The sequence below is a fragment of the Crocodylus porosus genome, unplaced genomic scaffold (assembly GCF_001723895.1).
Source record: "Crocodylus porosus isolate Cpor-Errol unplaced genomic scaffold, CroPor_comp1, whole genome shotgun sequence".
Taxonomy (NCBI): Eukaryota; Metazoa; Chordata; order Crocodylia; family Crocodylidae; genus Crocodylus; species Crocodylus porosus.
In genome coordinates, this window is record NW_017728909.1 from 52,251,127 (window position 1) to 52,275,005 (window position 23,879).

The 23,879-nt window shown below is 44.1% G+C and overlaps 1 protein-coding gene across 2 annotated transcripts in view; it reads left to right on the forward strand.

Annotated features, from left to right (window-relative positions):
* Nucleotides 1-1,554: 1,554 nt before the first annotated feature.
* Nucleotides 1,555-23,879, forward strand: part of ZFYVE16 (zinc finger FYVE-type containing 16) — a 38,976-nt gene continuing 16,651 nt past the window's right edge. For both annotated transcript variants that reach the window (XM_019532298.1, XM_019532300.1), the window contains exons 1-6: nucleotides 1,555-1,699; nucleotides 1,880-4,083; nucleotides 7,166-7,262; nucleotides 8,694-8,840; nucleotides 10,989-11,140; nucleotides 21,905-22,295. In XM_019532298.1, the coding sequence (XP_019387843.1) occupies nucleotides 1,630-1,699; nucleotides 1,880-4,083; nucleotides 7,166-7,262; nucleotides 8,694-8,840; nucleotides 10,989-11,140; nucleotides 21,905-22,295 (3,061 nt within the window). In that variant the 5' untranslated portion in view covers nucleotides 1,555-1,629. The remainder of the gene's footprint in view (nucleotides 1,700-1,879; nucleotides 4,084-7,165; nucleotides 7,263-8,693; nucleotides 8,841-10,988; nucleotides 11,141-21,904; nucleotides 22,296-23,879) is intronic.

A 23,879-nucleotide genomic window follows, 5' to 3' on the forward strand; every position in this document is an offset into this window, starting at 1 on the left:
AGCCCCCCTGTACCTCTGGATGAGCTGCCCAGGCTCCAATTTGTCCCACCACCCTGCCTGGCTGGGGCCCCATTCACCCCAAACCCTGCCTCTGCCTGTGTCCTGCTTCCTCCCTCATTGCAGGGGCTTCCAATCTGCCTCCCCCCAGACTTACCTCCTGGGTAGGGGGAGGGAGGCAGAATGCACGCATGTGCACATGCACTCAGCCCCCCTCCTCCCCCAAATAATTTTGTCTCCCTCCACCTATCTTCCCCCCCCCATCATTATTTTGGGTGTGGGGGGAGCCTCATTTTGGATTCAAGTACTGGCTTGGGACAGGCTTTGATTCGGCTTGGACTTTGGCTCGGGCTTGGGGCCAAAGCCAGGGCTGAGCTGTCAACTGCCTTGGGCCGAATGGCTTGTTTGGCAGTGGAGGGAGCGTGCAGCCAGGGTGCATGTGGGGGAGATCATAGGGTGAATTTGCAGCCTTTTCCCCTTATGGGGCACCTGCTCCCCTTCCCCCAGCTTCCCCCCACCCTCTTACCTTCTGCTCTGGGCCTGACCTTGCCCAGTCGGGAGCTACTGCCTCTTCTTCCTGAGTGGGCTGGGGCCACACTGCTGCTGACTGCCCCAAAGGAAGATAAAGTTGGGTGGGCAAGGATGGGCAGGGGGTTTGGGAGTCAGGCTGTGAGAACGGAGGGGACAGACACAGGCACGGAGGGGCATGGGGACAGGCAACAGGGGGAGCAGGCAGGAGGAGAACAAGAAGTGGGGTCTGGCCCCTCGCCCAAGCCATTGATTGCTTTCCCTGCCACAGAAGTGAGTTGATAAATTTAAGATGGAAATTAATGAATTTCCATATAAAATCTAATTACTGGGGGGTCGCCGTAAAGTCAAAGTCATCTAAGGATTCTAAGTCATTCAAAGGATTCAGGTAAATATAGTAGTAGTTTCACTTAATTGTTATCTTTACTCCTACTACGAACTTCCACTTTTAATAAAATGTTGGCTGCAAACTGCAAACAAAACAAGTATTATGGTAGTAATACAGAACAAGGGCAGGTTACTGTTACATTGTTCTAAATCACATGTCTAAATGTTCACAATTCAGTTCAGTGCATTGTAATGTAGTTAAATACAAAATAACATGCAGTGGTATCACGTCTTGATGGCATACCAGTTTCTCATCTCTGTCCCTGGAATATGAATAATTCAGTTTCCTGAAAACTGAAATGTATTGGTTTAACCCAATTTATTTGGATTCATGAAGGTGAATTTTTAATGGCTTGTGGGTGATCAGACTTGATGACCTGGTAAGCCCTCCTGATCTAGAATGCATTTGGGTTTGGCAAGGCTGCTTAAGTCGTTCCCCATTCTCTGTGTTCTGTCTGTCTGGGAAGGTTCCTATGAGAGCGTATTGTGTATAAAGGATGATACGTTGCACTGTTTTTGATTTCTGTGGTCAGGCATGTGGGGAGAGAAGTTACTCAAAAATAGTGAGGCTTTTATTGTAAAAGATACATTTTCATGTTCCCAAAAGTATTTTATAGTGTTTCAATAACAGTTTGTGAATCAGTCCTTCAAATAAATGAAATGTTCTATTTTTTAGGTACTTGAGGGATAAAGTCTCTCTCTAGACCTGTAACTAGAATGGACAGGTATTTTAAAGCAGCTGTTTGTGACTTGGACAAGCTACTTGATGAATTTGAGGAGAATGCAGGTTAGTTTATTCTCTTTTCCTTTTTTCGTACAGGATTACTGTTAACTTGGTCTGTGCTTTTAGTTGTGGTTTTTGTTTTTGGAGGTGGGGGATTGTGTTAATGAATTTTTAGGGTTTCTTGAGGTGGGAAAGTAGAACAGGTGTTATGAACTTTGCTTGTTTTGTTTTCTTTTTCCTTAGATGAAAATGATTGCTTCAGGACAGCTCCAGATCAGTGCAACTCAAAGCACCATTTGCTCTCTTCAGGATCACATTACTTAAAACCTGTATCATTAACACCAAAAGCGCAAGAACATGATAGTAGTTGTATTACATCGAAAGAAATCTTTTTTACTAGTCGGGTGGCAAAAAATGAAGCAAACTTTGAACAACCACATTTCTCCTCACCAAATGAAAAGAATGTCACTGGACTTGATCTTTTGTCTACTGTGGATAGTGGTGCCTCAGATGAAATTCAGCCTTCAAGCCTAGGAAGAGGTAGTATACCTGTGTGCGATCTCATTAATGACACAGGTAACATTATCTGTGCAGCAAGGAGTCAGGATGATATTCAGAAGTCACAACCAGAGGGCTTCCAGTATACCAAGGACTCTCTGATTGGCTTTGATTTACCAGCCGCTATTCATATTTCATCGATAGACTACAGTGATGTTTCAAGCACAGTGCAACAGAGGAGTGGGGACTTACTAGTACAAGATGTAGGGAATCTTGCAACAAAAGAATTGAACCAATTAGCTTTAAAAACAAATTTAGCCAAAGTGAAGCACTTGGATTCATGTGGTGATCAAACTAGAACACAAATTGTAAAGTCTGATCAAGCATTTGATGAACTGGAACAAATAACAGGCCTTACTGCTACATCTTTCCTCATAACGTCACAGACCCCGAATGTGCTCAGTTCCAAAGACAATACAACAACTGAAAATTTGCCTTGTGAATTATTAGATAAAAATGCATGCTGTGTAATAAGTCAAGAGGTGCAAGGAGGATGTGTTGATGAAAATATAGATTCAGAAGATGAAGGTAATGTGGAGTCTGTGCCTTCTGATCTACCAAAGAATTCTGAGTTGCACAAAAGTAGTATAGAGTTATCTAGAAAAAGTGTTTTAGCAGACTCTTCATTTAAAATGGAGGATAAGGTTGTATCAGATATCACAAAATGTGCAGAAGAGAATTTAGGCAGGCCAAAACTTAAAACCAATGAACTATTAAACAGTGTTTCAGCTTCACATGCATTAGCTGAAGAAGTCCAAACCTCATTGTCGTGTTTTCCACTTGCTGTATCTATATGTGGTTCATTAGTTGTACAAGAAGACACAAATGGCCCTATACTTCAAGATGAAAGAGTAGATGTGGTCAGTGATACTGTGACTCTGCATGCAGGAAGATCTAGTAGTGGCCTCCATAATAAGGAACACTATGAAAAGACTGAATCTTCTGAACAGGAAGAATATTTAAACCAAAGTTGTTTAGAAAAAAATGGATATATACCTGAAAAGAAGGGGGATACTACTAGTATGATTAACAAAGATAATGCTCCACCAGTCAAAGCTACTGCTTCTGTTTTTCCCATTACAGAATCTAAACTTGAATTTTGCTCTGATGTTCAGCAAGTTGATGGCTGTGTTGAAAGTATTGCTAATCTAGTTTTAACTGATATAGCTATTGAGGAAGATATTTTAAAAAATGATACGCTAGTAAGTGATGCTGAGCTGGATGCCTTCTTAAATGAGCAGTGTCTTCAGCCTAATATTGCAAAACCATTAGAAGAAAATTTCGATGATCTGCTGGAATATGATGCAAATCAAATTAACTTAATACATACGAACAGTCCAGACTTTAAAAAGGGCAATGATACAGAAACAAAAATAAAACTGAAGGAGATTAGGGAGGTTCCCAGTATTAGCAGTACTTGCAGAATAGCTGATGTTGACTATGAATTTGAGTGTCCAACAGAGCAAAATGCATCCATTATTCAGCAAGAAATAACTGAAACTAATAGTGAAGTACCAGCCCCTAGTGTACCTATTGGAGGTGCTAGACCTAAGCAGTTGCCCAGTCTTCCTCAGAAAACTGTAGATCAGAGAGATGCAAGGAAGGCAAATGTACGTGAGAGTGAACCCCCAGATGTGAATTCTGTATTCCCAAAGGCTTCTTTCTCAGACACCAAAGTTAGTCCTGACATAAGTTCCAAATGTAATCATTCTGGTATAGAAAATAGTTTGGAAGCTGGAGAAAGTCAAATACCTGCAGGTGTAGAAGCTGTAATTCTGGGACAGAAACAGCCATCGTGGGTTCCTGATTCAGAGGCACCAAACTGTATGAACTGCCAAGTGAAGTTCACATTTACAAAAAGAAGACACCACTGTCGTGCTTGTGGAAAAGTAAGTTATAGAGAAACAGTTTGCATCAGAATACTTATGCTCTTATATGGTGTATTTAAAGCAACTTACAATAAGACCATTCTAACTTGGGCATAATTCAGATATTGGTGGGAAGAATTTTAATGTAAGTTTTTAGGCTTTTTGCAGCATTTTTTTATAAGAAACTTGGACTTGGCTTTAATAAAATTCATAGAGCATAACAGATGAGTCACTGTGCTTCGCAAATGTAAAGAGAAAGTAAAATTTCATTCTTTGAAAATACAGTTAAAGGAAAGCTTTTTGTCTTCCATTTAATAACTAGTTAAAGTTCATTACTTAACATTGTTCTCTTTGTGGGTATAGTAAGTTTCCTCTGCCTTTCAGATTATGGAAAAACAGGTTGCAACTTACTCAATATAACTGACATTTGAAATCATAATTAATTGTGATATGGTAATCTTTTAAATTGCCCAGTGGAACAAAATATAAGCTTTGCTGTTGTTAAATTTCCTGTTTGTTGCCCCTCTGAAGCATACACAAATGCTTAAGTTTAAAAAAAAAAAAAAAAGTAAGCAATTAGGATTAGAAATGCAGGAATAGAGGTAAGATATTTTTATTATTAGTATTATTATAGTGTCTCATCATAGAGCTGGAAGGCCTCTGTTGTTCAAGGTGCTATTGAAAGAATACAAAGTTTTAAATCCCTATAACTGTATATATTATGCAGTTTTTAATGATATTCAAAGATTTGGTAGGGACCTCAACAGATCGAGTCTGACCCCCTGTCTAGGCAGGAAAGAGCGCTGGGGTCACATGACCCCAGCTAGATGTCTATCCAGCCTTTTCTTAAAGCCCCCCGTGGTAGGGGAGAGCACCACCTCCCTTGGAAGCCCTTTCCAAATTTTGGCCACCCTTACTGATATCTAGATTACATGCCCTGTTTTTTCCACAGCATGGATGGCATTTGTATAAGGAGAAGCTGCTCAACATTTATCACTGTTATTCAGTTTATGGTGTCTTTCCATTTTTACTGCATAATGTTTAAGGCCTGCTCAGAATACAAAATTAACCTTCTCATAGGCTTCTAAATGGCACTTATGGCATCTGAGGACTTGACATGTTAACAAATGCATCTTCCTTTCATTCCTTTAAGTTGAGGATTAACACTGTTCTAATTTTACAGTGCATGTGATCATTGTCAAGTGTGCCGATTTTGAGTGTCCACTTAGAGCCTCCTAGAACCTGATTTCCCACCCTCTTTCCCCCCCCCGCCCCATATTATTCCAGCATTTTGTTTAAAGCACAGTTCCCACTGACTTCCACTGTAGCTGCAAGGGCTCAGTACTCTTGCAGATTGAATCTGGGATCTTAAATTGCTCCCTTAAAAATAAGGAATAGTGTTAGTCATCTCCTTTTGAATACATGGGTTTAAGCAAACTGTCTAACGTCACCCAAACTCCTGTTACGGAGGCAGAGAGAGAATTGATTTCTCTAGAACCACATTCATCTGCCTTAATTATAAGATTGATCTTTTTCTTCCTGAAGTCCCCTGCCTCGCTTACTGTGCCAAGTCTAGTGTCTTCAGTTGCACTGCTTAACTTGCTGCATTAAATTATCCCTACCTTGTTATATAGCTATATTTTATACTTGCTACTCTCTGTTGTGGACTTAAGGCAGAGGTTGTATGGAAAAATGTGTCATAGCTCATGCACATGGGAAAGTCAGAGGCACATGGATTATCTTAAGTCTGGCATTTGGTAACTTAACCTAGTGCTTAACCTGGTGCAGCATTTTTCCTGTGTGACTTTCTTTAGTTTAAAAAAATTTACAAAAGGGCAAAATGTAATCACATGGAATCATATTGACATCCACATGTCTTGATTAGGGGTTTCCATGTCTGTAATTATGGCCTTTTCCTGCCTTTTCCTATCTTCTCCCACAGACAGCTGTTGTAATCCACTTCCTTCAGCATGGTTCTCCATATCCATGCCTTGCTCATTTCTTTGTTTCTTCTACCATGTTGTGTGAGCTACATTAGGGATAGCACAGGCCATGCTTCCTGCTCTGAGTTTGTGGCAGCAGAATAAGAACACAAGTTGTAAGGAAAGTCCTGCTCAGAGCCAGCAAGGTTGGGCTGGAGCATATCCTTTACAGATGGCACATGCTCAATAGAGGCTGTTAGTTTGGCTAATTTCTCTGATGGTTCAAAAGAAACCTGTGTCTTGGGAGTTTTCCACTCTTTACAGGGACTGTGTCAAGTCCAAAATGCTCTAAGGACTCCAGGGAATAGCCTCCTGTTGGATAATTGTACCAAAGATAGATGCTCATCTTTGGTGCCTTCCAAGTCTCGGTGGACACTTTTACATGTGCTCTGCCATGTGCTGATTAGAATGCTTGAGAGCAGACTCAGTTAATTGAGTCTGCTGAAGCATCTCTAATTGAAACGCTCCAGTGTGCTGCAGCTTCTGTGTTCAGCATCTTGCATTTCAAAATGGTTGTGGGGGCAGTTTAACTAAAGCTCCTCAAATGAATACTCTGCCACTGTTTTGAAATGTGAGATGCGGAATACAGGAGAAGCTGTGGGCATTTTAATTGGAGCAGCTCCTGAGAGTATATAGGTATATAGGTGCCTGGTGAGACTTGCTCAGTAGTTGAATATGTAGTTTCATGCACCCTCAGTCCCTGCATTAGGAGAGAAATGCTTCAGGTTTATTTGCTTGATACTCCAATGAGTCTTTGGTGCACTTTTAGGAGGGCAGGTTCATGTTTATTGCTGGCACGCAAACAATCCCTGCTAAATTTTGAGTCTCATTCCAAAAGCACTGGGATGTTGAAGATTCTAAACTAAACAGCCTTAGGCAGAATTTTTAAGATGAGCAAAATGTTCTCCTTCCTCCCCCCACTTCTCTCAGCTTCATTTTAAGAAATGGATGTACCGTTTTTTTTCAGAAATTGTCTCCCACAATGACATGTGTAACTTAAAGTAGTTTTAAAGATATAGACAAGTGAAAACACGGTCTGGTAGTGGGAGGTGCTAGTAATCTTTTAACTATAGAGGGCATTATTTCTTGTAATATTTATTTTAAGTTTTGTTCTAATTCAGGTTTATTGTGGTGTCTGTTGCAATCGGAGGTGCAAGTTGCAGTATATGGAAAAGGAAGCAAGAGTCTGTATTGGCTGCTACAAATCCATCAATAAAGGTAAAAAGTTAAGTGGTCATGTTTTTATTATTTTTTTAACTTCTGGTCACTTTATTTATCAAAGGAAAAGATAAGTGAAATGAATACTTTGGAAGAGAGAGATGAATTTGTTTACCAAAGAGAAGGTATTACCTTCCTAAGATAGTGACTGTAACAGTTTGCCTGGATAGTAGATATCATGGGGCATGTGTAGGTGAAATGGGGGCCCTAAATTGAAGCAGTGGGTTTTTAAAACACCACTTTTAATTTAGGGCCCTCTAAACCCCTGTGTTGTGCACACACCCAAACTTAGTTGCCTGTCTGGCGGTGGGGAGGGAAGGGTGAGCTGCTAGCGGATGGAGCAGCCCCTGGGTTGCAAGGGGCTGGTGCTTCCTTCTGCGGCAGTGGCAGCCCACCTTCAGTTGGCACCCGGCTCAAATGGTCCTGGGGGGGCACCACAGCTGCAGAGGGAAGCGCTGGGCCCCTGTGCAGTTCAGGCAGGCTCCAGGGGAAGTGGGGATCTTGACTGAAGCCTGCCTTCCTGGGCTTCTGTCAGGCTGCCACCATGGGCTTCTGGCAGAGCCCCGAGCTGCACAGAGCCCAGTGCTTTGCTCTGCAGTTGTAGGGCAGCAAACTAAAACTCCTCGGAGGAGGAGCAGTTTTAGTTTGCTGCACCCCAAGTCATTTAAGGCACGTTATGCCACCAAATTTGCTACAGCGGCTGGAATTACTGCACCAACACTATTAAAGCAATGCAAAAGCATTTAACCCACTTTGAAGTGTTGTGCACACATGCCCCTCATTTGGTCCACACATGGCCATGGTTTTCAGTCTCTCTTCTTCGTGCTCTGTCATAGCCACAATAATTTCCCATATGCTCAATTGGAAGACCTTTCCCTGTGGCTACTGTGCTGGAATACAGGTATTCTATAGCTACTGCGTAGTGTACTGTGCTGGGAGTTGAGATGTTAACGCAACCCATTGCTGTACAATAGGAAACAATTTAGCATTGTTTAGGGCTTTGAATACAGGGACCTCAGCCTACTAGGTTACATAGAAAACAGCCACTATTAAACTTTTAACAAAAAAGATACAGGAGGAGGAGGAAAAAGATGAGAATATAATATATGTTTTGAAGGATAGCATTGAAAGCTATGATGTAAGGTTTATTTTAGTAATATCCTTGATCTCCTTTTCTCTTCAGTTGTGTGTTTTATAAGGGAAAATCCTTTGTTTTGATTTGTCTTTTGGATAATTTTAAAACTAGTATTAACTCATTCTTGTGAAAATAGAGGTGATTATTATGGGCTGTTGCAATGGTAGTAGATTCCATTCCTACTTCCTTGATGAAACTGCAAAAACGGAGAGGATGGTAGATGGAAACGGGAGTATCTGTTTCTGCTACTAACTCTTATCTTCAGCCTCAACCACAGGGTTGTTTTTTCCTTTCAGCACAGGCATTTGAAAGGATGATGAGTCCAACTGGTCCTAATCCAAATTCCAGTATCTCCTCTGAATGTTGTTCTGCTGTTCAACCTTTGCAGGAGGCTCACATATCTAGTACACCTAACTCTGTACTTAAACAACCAAGTGTTGAGGGTAAGTTAAGAAAACTTAACTTAATTTTGATCCGTAATCTGCATTTTCAGGACATTTTGAGAATAATTGCTGAAGTGGCGTCAGTGATCTTGATACTGAGCTTCTTTTAATATTCAGACTATTGTAGAAAACTCCTTACTGAACAGCTAGGTTTATTTTAATCATTGGATTAGCCCTTCAGAAAAATCTGTAGGTCAATAGGAAAGTTGTTCTTATAGATAAGACACTGGACTAGGATTCAGTAGGAGAATAAAAGCTGTATCACTTCCCATCCTGGTCGCTGGGTTAGCTTAATTGGAATGAAGTTGGATGTGTCAGTCTCTCTTCCTAAGTTCCTGATTCATAAAATACAAACAATACTTCATTGGGCTGGCCAATATATTGAGATTATAAATTCTTCAGGACAGAGCCTGTCTTATTTTATGCAGTGTCTCTAGCATAGTGGTTCTCAACCTTGTTAGGCTCAAGGCACCACTCAAAAAATGGCAGCTCTTAGCTATCACCCTTTTGAATAAGAAAAAGAATAGAGTAATTTATTTATTATAAAAAACTCAGAAATAACAAGCATTCTGGTTGAGAATCACTAGTCTAGCATCAGGAGATTCCTATTTTTCAGTTGGAGTCTGTAGATACTATTGCATTACAAATTAATATTAAAGCAAAGCAAGGGTGATGAGCCCTTTTAGAAGTCAAATGATTGTGAGTAAAAGTCTCCGTTCCTCTTATGTCTTCATCATGCCTGAATTTTTCTTAAAAACAGAAACTTGATTTTAAATTTCATTGATAAAATGGCTAAATGTCCTTAGTGTAGCACTGAAACCAAGTGGTAAGTTGAAAGGGGTTTTTGTTAGGTAGCCTTATTTTTTTCTATCTGTGATATTTGTATCCGTAGGAAATACAAAAAGTAATACAGTTTAACCTCAAATTTGGCATGCTTGGTACTTGGCACCTGCCGGAAATTTTAAAATTCCAGATTTTTGAATGAGTGAAGCTGAGGTTAGGAAAGGGGCAGGGGGATGTGTGCAGTGCAGCCCAGCAGCTGCAGGCAAGTGGTGTCGGCTGCTCCCGGGGCTGCAGCAGGGAGCAAAGCGGAAAGAACTGTCAGTGGGCATGGGGTGGAGTGGCACAGCTCTTGCTGCTATGCACACCCTGGGAGGGCTGCAGGCTGGGGGGCTGCATCGGGCTATTCCTGGGGTGGTGCATTTGTGTGCCAGATTGCTAAAGCCAGTGGCAGCACCAGCTCTTCCTGATACATGGGGCAGGTGGCAGCCTGCTGTCATCTGGCACACAGATCCAGGGGCATGTGTCCCCTGAGAAGAGCCCTGCACAGCCCCACAGCCTTCCCGGGGTGTGTGTAGCAGCAAGAGCTGTGCCCCACACCTGCACCCACTTACAGTTCCTTTTGCTTTGCTCCCTGCTGCAGCCCTAGGAGCAGCTGACACCACCTGCCTGCAGTGCTGGATTTTTGAGAATTCTGGAGTTTTGAGTGCTGGATTTATGAGGTTACTAGCCAATGGCCCATCAAGAATGAAGGGTGAGGGAGGGAGCTGGAATGGAGTGCTGCCACCTAACGGCCCATGCTGCCGCTCTTCTGCCTCTTGCAGGGAGTGGTGTGGGGGAACTGAGGCCAGCGCTTCTGGCCCTGGCTCCCCAACCCTCTTTCCGGTCCTCGGCATGACGACTTCAGAATCATGGTGGCGCTCCCCCATGCTTGGAGCACTCTGATTTGGCTGTTTCCATCAGCTAGTCAAAGCGTGAATAAAACGTCGTGGACAGACAGATGGACAGACTTAAGTTCTTATAATATTAGAATACTGTAGTTGGATGTTACTATGCTACATTTAACATATTGTTAATATGAGAACATCTTTGTACATAGTTGTTTACAGAAGAAAGCAGAAGCTTTATGTGTGTTAACTGGTTAATGCTGTATTCAAAAGTAATCAATGTTTTTGTGAAGTATGTACAGTATAGAAGGGTGCACTGCTGTTTTCCCAAGTGTCTTCCACTCCAAAGGTATTTGAGCTGCATTTGTGGCTTAAGCCATACCCAACAAGCTTTAAGATGGAAAATCAGTGTTGAAAAAAACTTTTGCTTCTAGAAAATTGCAGTGTTACCAAGTAAGCTGTTGTTTTTCACCTATTCTAGGGCCCTGTCCCAGAGAACAGAAGAGAGTTTGGTTTGCAGATGGTATTCTGCCCAATGGTGAAGTTGCAGATACAACCAAGCTGTCATCTGGGGTCAAGAGATCTTCACAAGATCAGAGTCCAGTAAACTCTGACTTACCAGAGACCTATACGGTATGGACTCAAAAGTCTGCATTGATTCATGAGTTTGAAAAAAGTTGATTTATCTTTAAATAGCTTTCTTAGCTGCTTTATACCTGAGCCCTCATAAAAGCAATATTTTGTAATTTTTTATTTTTTTGCAAATGCCAAAGGGTTTAGGGTGGCTATCCAGTTTTAATGGTAAGGTTGTGAGCAAGAACGTATTCTACTACAAACCATGTAAATGAAAGTTGGGTGTACCGTGTACCGAATCTTCAGTGAAACCTACATTTTGTAGTGAAAAATATTTATAATTCAGGTTCCTTTGTATATAGTTAACTTTTGTGAGAAGTGTCAAAAGCCATCATTATGAAGCCTGTCTTTATTAACAAGTTGATAGCTGATGTTCCCACTAACACTAATTTTGTTTCATGATTTAGATATGGGTTTCTATTACCAAAGGCAAAATGAACCTGGTCTTACTAGAAGAAAGCCAGTGTCCTAAAAAAGCTTTTCCCTGTAAGGGAAAGACACAAAGTATAGCTATCAGGTGGTTAAGTCATGAGCTATTTATTGACCCAGGAGCTCAAGAAAGCATTCTCATAACTGGACCTAATTTCCACTTTTTGTATAATTCTAATACTTAGTCTCTCTCATTTTGTCCCTACGTTGTGTCTCTTGTTAGCTGTAACCAGAAAACATTCTAGAAGTAATAAGAGGAGGTCCATGGAAAGAGTTAGTTCACTACCAGTATTGAGAGAAGGCTAATTAGAGAAGTTGATAAGAAGAGTGAAGTGTCTGATGACTCTTTCATTCTTTACCAACAGTGTTTATTGTGACCAAGAGAATGACACAATCAGCAGCAAGCCCTTGGGAATATGAACTCAGGCTAAAACAGAGAAAAGTAGATGGCTGTGTTCATTTTAAATCAGGCAGAAAGCAAGATAGAGGTGTACCTTAGGCTAGGTGCATCTCTACTGTCATAGGATCCCAGCAAGATAAACATCCAAATGTGTCTTGAAGGCATTCAAAGTGGCTGCTTGAACCACCTCTGGCAGCAGTCTATTCCAAACGTTGGGGGCTCGGACAGTAAAGAAATTCTTCCTTATGTCCAGCCTGATTTGGTCACGGCCAAGTTTGCGACCATTCGGTCTTGTCATCCCTTGGGGTGCTCTGATGAACAGATGTTCCCCCAGATCCTGGTGAACGCCCCTGATAAACTTATAGGTGGTCATCAGATTGCCCCTGAGCCTGCACTTTTCCAGGCTGAAGAGTCCCATGTCTCTCAACCTCTCTTCATAAGGTCTGTTTTCCTGACCTGATCATGCACATGGCTCTCCTCTGGACTCTCTCAAGCTTCTCCACATCCTTTTTGAATTGCGGAGCCCAAAACTGGATGCAGTATTCCAGCTGTGGCCTCACCAAGGTCGAGTACTATGGGAGAATGGCATCCTGAGACTTGCTTGAGAAGCATCTATGGATGCAAGCCAGCATTTTGCTCCCTTTACTAGCCACAGCATCACATTGAAGGCTCATGTTCATCTTTTGGTCAATCTTGACCCCCAAGTCCCTTTCATCTGCCGAGCCTATAAGCATGCTGCAGGTTTTTCCTCCCAAGGTGGAGAACCTGACATTTTTAGGTGTTAAACACCATCAGGTTCTCATCCACCTATTTCATGAGCCTGTCAAGATCTGCCTGGATCACGCTCCTGTCCTCAGGTGTGGATGCTTTACCCCAGAGTTTGGTGTCATCGGCAAACTTGGCCAGCCCACTGCTGACACCAATGTCTGCATCGCTCATGAAGATGTTAAAAAGTATAGGCCCTAAGACAGAGCCTTGAGGGACCCCACTGGTCACTGCGCACCATGACAATTGACTTCCGTAAACCACCACCCTCTGGGTCCAACCATGGAGCCAATTCCCCAGCCAGCGGATCATGGTGAGGTTGAGGCCGCAGTTAGCCAGTTTGCCAAGAAATGATCATGGGATACCAGATCAAAGGCTTTTTTGAAGTCAAGATGTATGACATCAATCTCTTCCCCCTTGTCCAGGTGATAGGTCACCTCGTTGTGAAAGGAAATGAGAAGGGTCAAGCAAGACCTACCCGCAACAAACCCGTGCTGGGTATCTCTCAGGATATTGCTGTCAGCTACTCTGTTAAGGATGGCCTCTCTGATAATCCTTTTCCGAGACCTTCCCCCAGATAGAGGTCAGGCTGATGGACCTGTAGTTTGTTGGATCTACTTTCCACCCTTTCTTGAAGATAGGCACCATGTTGGCCTTCCAATCTTTAGGCACTTCACCAGAGCACCAGGAGTTTTCAAAGATCTGTGCCAGGGGCTGAGCTATGATGCTTGCCAGCTCCTTGAGTACTCTTGGGTGTAAACTGTCAGGGCTGGCTGACTTGAAGGTGTCCAGCCTCTCAAGGTGTTCCTTCATGAGGTCAGCTTTGATGGAAGGTAAGGAATCTCCCTCACCCGGGCCTCCCTGACCCACAGTGGGCAGGGGTGTCCCACGGGACTGGTGGAAAAACTGTCGCAGAGTATCCATTTAGCAAGTTTGCTTTTTCATGGACATCGGTTGTCAGTTGTCCCATCTGGTGTAGCAGGGATCCAATGTTGCCCTTGCTTTTCCTCTGGCTCCCCACATATCTGAAAAAGGACTTTATTGTCCTTGATATTTGTAGCTAGCTGGAGTTCCATCGCAGCCTTGGCTTGCCTGATTTGCTTTCTGCAGGTCTGGACCAGATCAGAGTATTTCTCCTTGGTGGTGGATCCCGTTCTCCATCCTTTGTAGGTCTTCCTTTTAAGACACAGGAGGTACACTAGTTCTCTGGAGAGCCTAGAGGGCTGCTGTGCCCTTTTGCTGTCTTTCCTCTGGGACAGAATGGACTTTGCTTGCACATCCAGGATTGCGCCCTTGAGGAGAAACCACTTGTCCTGAACTCCCCTCCCCTTTGGGTTGTGCCCCTCAAGGACCTCACTGACAAGCCTCCTGAGCTTGTCAAAGTCAGTTTTCCTGAAGTTGAGGACTTCTGTATTACTGACTGACTGACTTGCCAGCTTTACGGTGGATGGTGAAGGTGATCAGCTCGTGGTCGCTCTCACCCAGCTTCCCTTCAATGATTAGGTCACTGATTAGGTTGTCTCCGGTTGCCAGTACCAGTGCGTTACCTCTCATCAACCTGTAGACTTCCTGCGTCAGATGGAGGTCATCCATGCACAAGAGAAAGCTTTGCAACGGCTCGGATTTGACTGAGTGCTCCTCCCACGAGATGTCTGGGTAGTTAGTCTCCCATGACAACCATACACCAGGTGCACACAGCCTCAGCCAATTCCCTGGCAAACTCCTGGTCAAGGCCTTGACCCTGGGTAGGGGGTCTATAGTAGACTCCCACCATAGTATCCCCTGTGCTGTGTTCCCCATGGATTTTAACCCAGGGGGTGCCAACATCAGCTTTCAGGGATGCGTAGCTTTCCTTGACATAGAAAGCTACACCTCCGCCCCTTCTGTCCACTTGATCCCTCCTGTACAGGGTATAGCTGTTTATACCTGTGGTCCAGTCATGGGTGGAGTCCCACCAGCTCTCTGTTATCTCTGTGACATCATAGTTATTTGCGTTTAGCAGGAGGACAAGTTCCTCCTGTTTATCCTCCAAGCTCCTGGCATTTGGAGACACTTGCGTGCCTATACACTTGGAGGCCCTTGCCTTGCCTACAGTTGATTCCAGTGCTGGGGCAGGGGTGGGTTCACTTAAGTGCCTTGGCTTGCTGGCTTTGCAAGGGTTGCTCAGTGGGCCAGCAGTGGTGGTAGTCCCCCTGTCCCCCAGCAGGCTTAGTTTAAAGCCCGGTGGAGCAGGTCAGCCAGTCTGAGAAGAGCCTCCTTCCCAGCAGAGAGAGGTGGAGGCCGTCCCTTCCCAGCAGCTCACTGCCTCCCTCACCAAAGAGTGGGAAATTAGCTGAGTTTTGTGAAATTTACACAAGTGGAATATTTGGGGAGCTCTTTGAAGTAGTTTCTTTGCAATTGGCTGGTAAGAACTTAGAGGTACTAGTGAAGGAGGTGTCACAACACTGGTAGAGAGAAGTAGGTAATGCCAGGAAGAAAGCAGGGTAGGGTGGCACCTTGGAGGTTAACATTGTAGTAGGTTAACATTGTCCAGGGTGGGCAAGGGGAAGAGAATTCAGAGTTAAATCTGCCAGCCTAATTTCAATTCCTGGAAAGATACTGAAAAAAGAATAAAAATGGTGATTAAGTTACAGCGGGTGTAGATTTGTCAAGGACAAATCAATCTAATTTAATACTCTGAGGATAACTGGTTTATGGGTAAGGAAGAAGCAAGAGGGGTGATATATTTTGACTTCAGTAAGGCTTTTGAGGCTGTCATTCTCTTAAACCAGTGTAGATGTAGAAGCAGGAGTGTGGGAATACACATGCAATGATTTTTCTACTGTACTCAACACTAGTAAGGCTTCAGCTGAAGTACTGTATACAGCTCTGAGCACTGTACTTCATGAAAGATGTGGACCAATTGAAGAGTGCAGGCAACAAAAATGATCAAAGGTCTAAAAAGAATAGTCTGTAAAGAAATATTGAAAAATTAGGCTTCTTTGGTTTAGTGAAAGACAGAAATCTTCAGATATGTACAAAGCTACTGCAGAGGTGGGGATTCTAAATTGCTTTCCATGTCCATTCAAGATAGGGTATGTATTAGTGCACTTAAATTGTACCAAGAAAGATTTGGGTCAGATGTTAGAAAAAGTTTCTAACCTAAGTACATTTAAGTAGAGGTATAGATGACCTAGGGAGGTTGTAGAATTTCCATTACTGGAGGTTTCTAAGGATAAACATGTCAGAAACAGCTTAAGTATAGTTTGTGTTGGGGGAAGGGCTTTTGAGATTCCTTCTAGCCCTATTTATTATAGATTCATAAATGCTAGGGTTGGAAGGGACCTCAAAGGATCATTTAAGTCTGACCAGCTGCCAGTGGCAGGAAAAAGTGCTGGGGTCATGTGACCCCAGCCAAGTGCTTGTCTCATCTCCTCTTGAAGACTCCCAAGGTGGGGGAGAGCACTGTCTCCCTTGGAAGCCTGTTCCAGATTCTGGTGACCCCTAACCATGAAGAAGTTCTTTCTGATGTCCAGCCTAAATCTACTCTCCATCAGCTTGCGGCCTTTGTTTCTGGTTATTCCAAGGGATAATTTAGTAAACAGAGCATCTCCTATTCCCTGCTGCCCCCTCTGGTGAATTTGTATACTGCCACAAGATCCGCGCCCCCCCCCCCCGCCAACTTTCTCTTGTGGAAGCTGAAATGGTCCAGATCCCTCAGCCCTTCTTCTCTGCAGGCCTCTAACTATACGAGTGGCCCTCCTCTGGACCCTCTCAAGGTTGTCTGCAGCCTGACCAGTGCCGCATAGAGGGGGAGCATCACTTCCCTGGACCTGTTCGTGATGCACCTACTAATGCATGACAACGTCTGGTTAGCTTTGCTAATTACTTTGTCACATCGATGACTTATGTTCATTTCGGAGTCAACAATGACTCAGATCTCTTTCTGCCGCTGTGCTGCTGTGAGGGTCATCCCCCAGCCTATAGGTGTGCTGGTGATTCCTTCTCCCTAGGTGCAACACCTTTTACTTGTCTTTGTTGAGCAACACCTTTTACTTGTCTTTGTTGAACTGCATCCTCTTGTTCTCTGCCCACTTCTCTAACCTGTCCAGGTCCACCTGGATTCAGTTTCTTCCCATCAGTGTCTTTGCATTGCCCCATAGTTTAGTGTCATCTGTGAATCTGGACAGAGTGCTTTCCACGCCCTCATGTCGGTCACTGATGAAGATGTTAAATAGCACCAGCCTGAGGACTGAGCCTTGGGGGACTCCACTCCCCACATCTTTTGAGGTCAATACTGACCTGTCCACCACCACTCTCTGGGTATGACTCTTAAGCCAATTTGCCACCCACATGACTGTGTAGTCATCTATGGCACAGCCATTCAGTTTGTTTATAAGAATTGGATGGGATACCATGTCAAAGGCCTTCTTAAAGTCCAAGTCAATGACATCTACCTCTACTCCTGCATCTAAGCTTTTAGTAATCTGGTCATAGAAAGAAACAAGGTTAGTCAGGCAGGATCAACCTGTTATGAACCCGTGCTGGTTGCCTTTCAGCATTATATTACCTGCTGGACTCCTGCATATGTGATCCTTGATAATTTTTTAAGGATTTTCCCAAGAATAGAGGTGAAACTAACTGGCCTATAGTTATTTGGATCCTCCTTCCTCCCCTTCTTGAAAATAAGGATCACATTGGCCCTTTTCTAGTCCTCTGGGACTTCACCTGAGCACCATGAGTGCTCTAACAGACGTGCCAGTGGCTCTGATATGACACTGGCTAATTCTTTCAGCACCCTTGGATGGAACTTATCTGGTTCTGCTGATTTTTAAACACATCAAGCCCCTCCAAGTGTCTCTTTACTAGGTTGGTGCTGACAGTTGGTGGGCTGGTGTTTCTCCTGCTTCTGTCAGTAATGCATTTGGGAGATTTGTCTAGATATGAGTTCAAGAATACAGAGGCAAAAAACTCATTGAAGAGCTCTGCTTTGTTCCTCCTATCTGCCACTAACTGCCCTTGTCTATCCTGTAGGGGTCCTATGTTGCCCTGCGCTGCCTTTTTGCTTTCTATATACCTGAAAAAGGACTCTTTGTTGTCTTTAATTTTTGTTGCCAGCCTGAGTTCTAATGCTGCTTTGGCCTTCCTAACTGATTCCCTGCAAGTGTGAGCTAAGGAGGTATACTCCTCCTTGGTAGCTACCCCCTGCTTCCACAGCCTGTATGCCCCTTTTTTTGCCTTTTAGGCTTTCCTGGATTTCTCTGTTTATCCGGGAGGATTAATTGGCCCCTTTGCCCCCTTTTCTATCCAGTGGGATTGCCTCCTTCTGTGCCTGAAGTATCACTTCCTTGAGGAACAACCACCCTTCCTGGACCCCCATTTTGTCAATGCTCTTGAACTTTAATGCCCACTAACTAATCTCCTAAGTACACTGAAGTCAGCCTTTCTGAAGTCTAGCACCTCTGCCCTGCTGGTTACTTTTCCCACCACTCACTGCATAGTGAATTCAATGAACTGAAGGTGTTGCCTGCAAACAGGAGTGCAAGTTCCTCCTGCTTGTTCCCCATGCTCATAGCATGAGTCTAGAGACATTTAAGCTCCCCAATGGGTGCCCTTGGTTACCCCCTTGTCCTGTGCCTATTGGGCCCCTTGATGCTTACCTGGGCTGATCCATTGCATGGCTTGTGGTTCTCTAAACCTTGTCCACTGCATCCTCGTCCCCCAGTGAACCTAGTTTAGAGCCCTTCGGAGGACATCAGCCAACCTGTGAGAGAACAGACTCTTACCTTTTTGTAAGAAAGATGACCATTTAGGGATGCCTCAGTCATGGAAGTGTGGACTGTGGTTGTAGAAGCCAAAACTCGCATAATGGCACCAACTCCAAAACCGCAGGTTGACTTCTCTGATGCAGGCGTCTTGGTGTTGACAGTGACTGTTGACTGAGAGGATCGATGAGAAGATTACCTGTGCCCCCAACTTCCTAAACCCGGCCCCCAGAGCCTTGTAGTTGCTCATGATGTGGTCCGGACTACTCCTGGCTGTATCATTCATGCCCACATGGACATTTTATTAAAATGTATACTAACACTGAAAAACCCAAACTAATGGGTTATGCAAAGTGTGTGCTTTTCTGTATGGCACCTTGACACCATATTCAGTGTTACTGGCATGGCAAATTGGTTCTGTGAATGCTCCTGCTGGGACATGGAAAGCTCCTAGCCTTTAACTTTCCTTCTTGCCATGACATATACCAACACTTACCTAGGTAACTCAGTGTTAGTAATTTTCAGTTGTGCCCAAAGATCTTAAGTTAGGTTGTTGTAGAAATGTTGATAAGTGTTGTAGAAATACGTTCAAATATTTGGGGTCTTCCCCTGAACAGCTTCATAGTTGAAGTCAAGAGACCCACAAGGAGCAACATGAGGGAGATTAGAATCAGAAAATTAGGGTTGGAAGGGACCTCTGGAGGTCATTTAGTCCATCCCTCTGCTCAAAGTAGGACCATCCCCAACTAGACCATCCCAGCCAAGGCTTTGTCCAGCCAGGTCTTAAAAACCTCCAAGGATGGAGACCCCACAACCTCTCTGGGTAACCTGTTCCAGTGTTTTACTACCCTCCTAGTGAGAGAATTCTTCCGAACATCTAACCTAAATTTCCTTTGCTCCACCTTGAGACCATTACACCTTGTTCTGTCATCTGATACCACTGAGAATGGTCTAGCTCCATCCTCTTTGTAACCCCCCTTCCGATAGCTGAAGGCTACTATTAAATCCCTTCTCAGTGTTGTCTTCTCCAGATTAAATAAGCCCAGTTCCCCTCAGTCTCTCCTCAGAAGTCATATGCTGCAGCCTCTTCACCATTTTTGTTGCTCTTTGCTGGATTCCTCTTGACCCAATCCTCCAATTTGTCTAGGTCACTCTGAATCCTAGCCCTACCCTCCAGCATATCTATTATTCCCCCCAGCTTGGTATTATTTGCAGACTTGCACTCTTTTTCTATCTTTGTTGTTGATGAAGATATATCGAACAAAGCCGGCCCCAGGACTGACCCCTTGGGCACCCCACTTTATACCAGCTGCCAAGTAGACATTGAGCTATTGATTACAACCCTCTGAGCCCAATGTTCCAGCCAGTTTTCTATCTACCTTACAGTCCATTCATCCAGCATGTAGTTCCTTAGCTTGCCTGTGAAAATGTTGTGGGAGACCGTATCAAAAACCTTGCTAAAATCAAAGTATACCACATCCGCTGGTCTCCCCACATCCACACAGCCAGTTACCTAGTCATAGAAGGCAATCAGGTTGGTCAGGCATGACTTGCCTTTGGTGAATCCATGCTGACTGTTCCTAATCACTTTCTTTTGCTCCAAGTGCTTAGAAATGGATTTCTTGAAGACCTACCTGTTCCATGATTTTTGCAGGGACTGAGGTGAGGCTGACTGGCTTGTAGTTCCCTGGATCTTCCTTTTTCTTAAATATGGGCACTATGTTTGCCCTTTCCCAATCATCTGGGACCTCTCCTGTTCACCATGAGTTTTCAAAGGTGATGGCCAGCGACTCTGCAATCATATCAGCCAACTAGCTCAGCACCCTCAGGTGCATCCTGTCTAGCCCCGTGAACCTGTATATGTCCAGCTTTTCTAAATAGTCCCTGACCTGTTCTTTTGCCACTGTTGGCTGCTTACCTCTTCCCCAAACTGCTGCCAGATGCAGTAGTCTGGGAGCTGACCTGGCTTGAAGACTGAGGTGAAAAAGGCATTGAGTTATTAAGTCTTTTCTGTATCCCTATTCACTAAAGGACCCACACTTCCTTCATTTTCCTCTTGTTTCTAACATTCTTGTAGAAACCCTTTTGTTACCCTTCACAGCCTTGGCTTGCTGCAACTCCAATTGCACTTTGGCCTTCCTGAGTTAATACTTGCATGTACAAGCAATACTCTTATACTTCCACCCCCACCTCAGTTGTTTGTTCAGTTTTCCACTTATAAGCTTCCTTTTTGTGGTTTAGCTCACTGAAGAATTCCCTTCTAAGCCACACTGGTCTTTTGCCATATTTGCTAGTCTTCCTTTTTCAGGATGGTTTGTTCCTGCATTCTCAGTAAGGCTTCTTTAAAGTACAGCCAGCTCTCCTGAACTCCTCCCCCTCTCACACTGGCTTCCCAGGGGATTCTTCCCAGGAGTTTCCTGAGTGAGTCGAAGTCTGCTTGTCTGAAATCCAGGGTGCTTACTCTGTTGCTCTCCATCCTTTCTTTCCTCAGGATCCTGGACCCAATCATCTTGTGGTCGCTACTGCCCAAGTTGCCATCTAGCAAGTTTTATGAATTTGCTGCCCTAAAAATAGGGAATGCCAGTTGTCCTCCCCTGTCCAAAGAGTAATAAATCCATTGGGAAAAACAAGCACTATGTGCAAATTACCCAGTTTTGGACACAACACAAACAATACTTCTGCTGCAACCTGGTGTATATGAAGGAATTGCCAGTTCCAGCTGAGGTGTGCTGTAGAGATGAAAAAAGGCAATTTGTAGAAATAAAGAAAAATTTGTGATAGTGACTTAGGATGTTTTGTTTTTCCTTATATACCTTTCAACTAAAACATCTTTCCAATTGCAGCTTTTTGGTGTTGCTTCATAGATCTGCTCTAAGCTTTAAATACTCTCCTGAGGGAGCAGCAGATATTTGACCGTTGGTCTGGGGAAGATCAGTACTTTTAAATGCTGGAATAAAGTGTCAATACATGATAAATATCTGCGACCACCGTAGTTCATGTCCAAATTATGGCAAATTACAGGATTCGGTAACTTCACAAAACAAGTCATACTGGTAATGCTGAACAAATCAGTTATGTTTCACTGTGATACCTAATACTTAGTTGTGTCTACTTCTCTCTTCCATCAGACTAAAAATGTCAGGCTTTTTGAATTAATTACAGAACAGGTAAATATATCAAACTGCGTTCTACCTTAAAAGAGAGAGACATTTATGCCTTTTAAATATATATATATATAAAAAAAAAAAGCAGTGCCCTGCCAAAGAGAAATTTCTTTCCTGTTAAAGGAAATTGTTCCCCGAAATGCAACAAAAGCCTTTTTGATGAAGGTTGCTTTTGCATTTGAAAAAAATAATGTAGAAAAACCTCTAGAGATGGTGAATAATCAACATAATCTGGTGTGTATTTTTCTTTTTTTTTTCTTAGGTTGAAAATCCAGTAGATGACTTCTCTGTAGCTGATATAAAACCAGTGGATGAAATGCACATTACTTTAGGACCTGAGAAATTGCCTTGTGCCTCTTCAGTTGCTCCAGATGATGGCCAGTTACCTTTTGTTGGACAAATGGAGATATTGCAAGGTTCTCAGACTGCAATTCCAGCTGCTGATGAATTATTGTTGACTTTAAAAGCTGAGAAAAATCCTCCTACTTGCATCACAGTTGACCAGCCTCATGATGATTTGCCTGTTAGTCCTTCAGATTACAGAATTCTGTGTGGTATTGAAAAATGTGTTGGCAAAGAGATAAGCCTTATTCCTGATGATGATGATGATGGTTTGCCACCTCTCTTGCTTGGAATGAGAGAAAAAGGAGAAGGTAAAACATGAGCAGGGGGTGTTTGTGTTTAATCAGTGGATACATAGTTTTTAAAAAATACATGGACCTCTGCATACACTGACATGCCATGAGCAGAGTTCACCTTTTTGAAAAAAAATTCTTGGGTCATATACTGTGTTTACCCAAATCCAAGATGACTCCCCAGTAATTAGATTCTAGACATGGAAAAGTGGAAAAAATGTGTTATGTCTAGAATCTAGTGGGTTGGGTTTTTTTTTTGGTTTTTAAGAGTTGTCCACCTTCCCTCTTTCTCTCCTCCCCCTCACTGCCAGCTCCATGGCTGGGCTGCAGCTAGAGGCAGCACATGTTTTCTGCTTCTTGATCCTGGCCAGAGCAGGGCCTCAACAGAAGCTAGAGCTGCAAGGGAAAGGTGAGCAGAGGCTGTGGGGTGGGGGTGGGCAGCATCTGCATCTGTACTTTCAGCTCCAATCCTGGGTCTTTGAGTTAGTTACAGCTGCAGTTGTGTGCCTCCGTCCTGTACCGTTCCCCCCCCCCCGCCCCATTTCTAATCTAAGGTGAGGTGGTATTTTCCTGATGTTAAATGGGGGTGTGACAGAGTGCACACCTGTCACTTTAAGAAGGGAAGAGGCTGCATGGGAAGTAGCATGCAATTTGTGGCAGGGGCCAATTAGGGTCACTTGACCAGACAGATGCCAGGCTTGAAGCATATAAGCCCACGGCCTGAACTAGCCAGGCAGTCTTGCACCAAGAACCATGCTGAGAGGAGCTCTTGGGCAGCAAGGCTCCTGGGGTAATGTCTGAACTGCAGTAAGCAACTCTGAGGTTTGAGGAAGGGACTAAGGGGAAGAGGAGGTTCCCAAGAGGCCTGGGAACACAGAATAGAGAGCTTGGGAGACGGCAGGAGACTGAGTCTAGGAGGTGTGAGTGTAAGCCAGGCCAAAGAGCCTGGAGGTCTGTAGCCCGGAAAAGCCAGGTGTCAACAGGGCCAGGGAGCCCAAAGGTCTCACTGGCCTAGGAGCAAGCCCAGAGCAAGAGGCCAAAGACCAGGGATCACAGCCAGAGACTGAAGGGGGCCAAGGAGCCCAAAGCCCTTGAGGGGTGAGGACTGGAACTGGGACCCATAGCCCAGGAGTGTAGTGTCAACAGGAATGAATATCATCTGTAAGGCATGGATGTGAAGTAAGGGTTGGTTGGAGCCATGTAATTAGCCCTTAAGGTGGAGAGCAGAGACACCTGATATCTGGAGCCCAAGATCAAGCTTGGGAAGCCCTAGGGCAGACTCCCTTTATCTAAAACAGTGGCCCCCAACCGTCAATCCCGATCAACCAGTTGATTGGGGATCCTCTTCTAATCGACTCTGAGCTGGGGGGGGCATGCATGTGCGCCCGCCCCAAGCCCAGCAGGGCTGTCTGGGTGAGGGAAAGGGTGAGGGCCAGATTGAGGCCCCCCACAGTGAGGGATGGATGGTGTGGGCCAGCCAGGAGCCGGGGAAAGTAAGTAGGGCCCCAGGTGGCCAGGTGGAGGGAGAATGCAGCCTTGGGGGCTCATCCAGGGACGGAGGAAGGGGGCTTCCATTGCTATGGCAGAGGCGGCTGCTGCTGT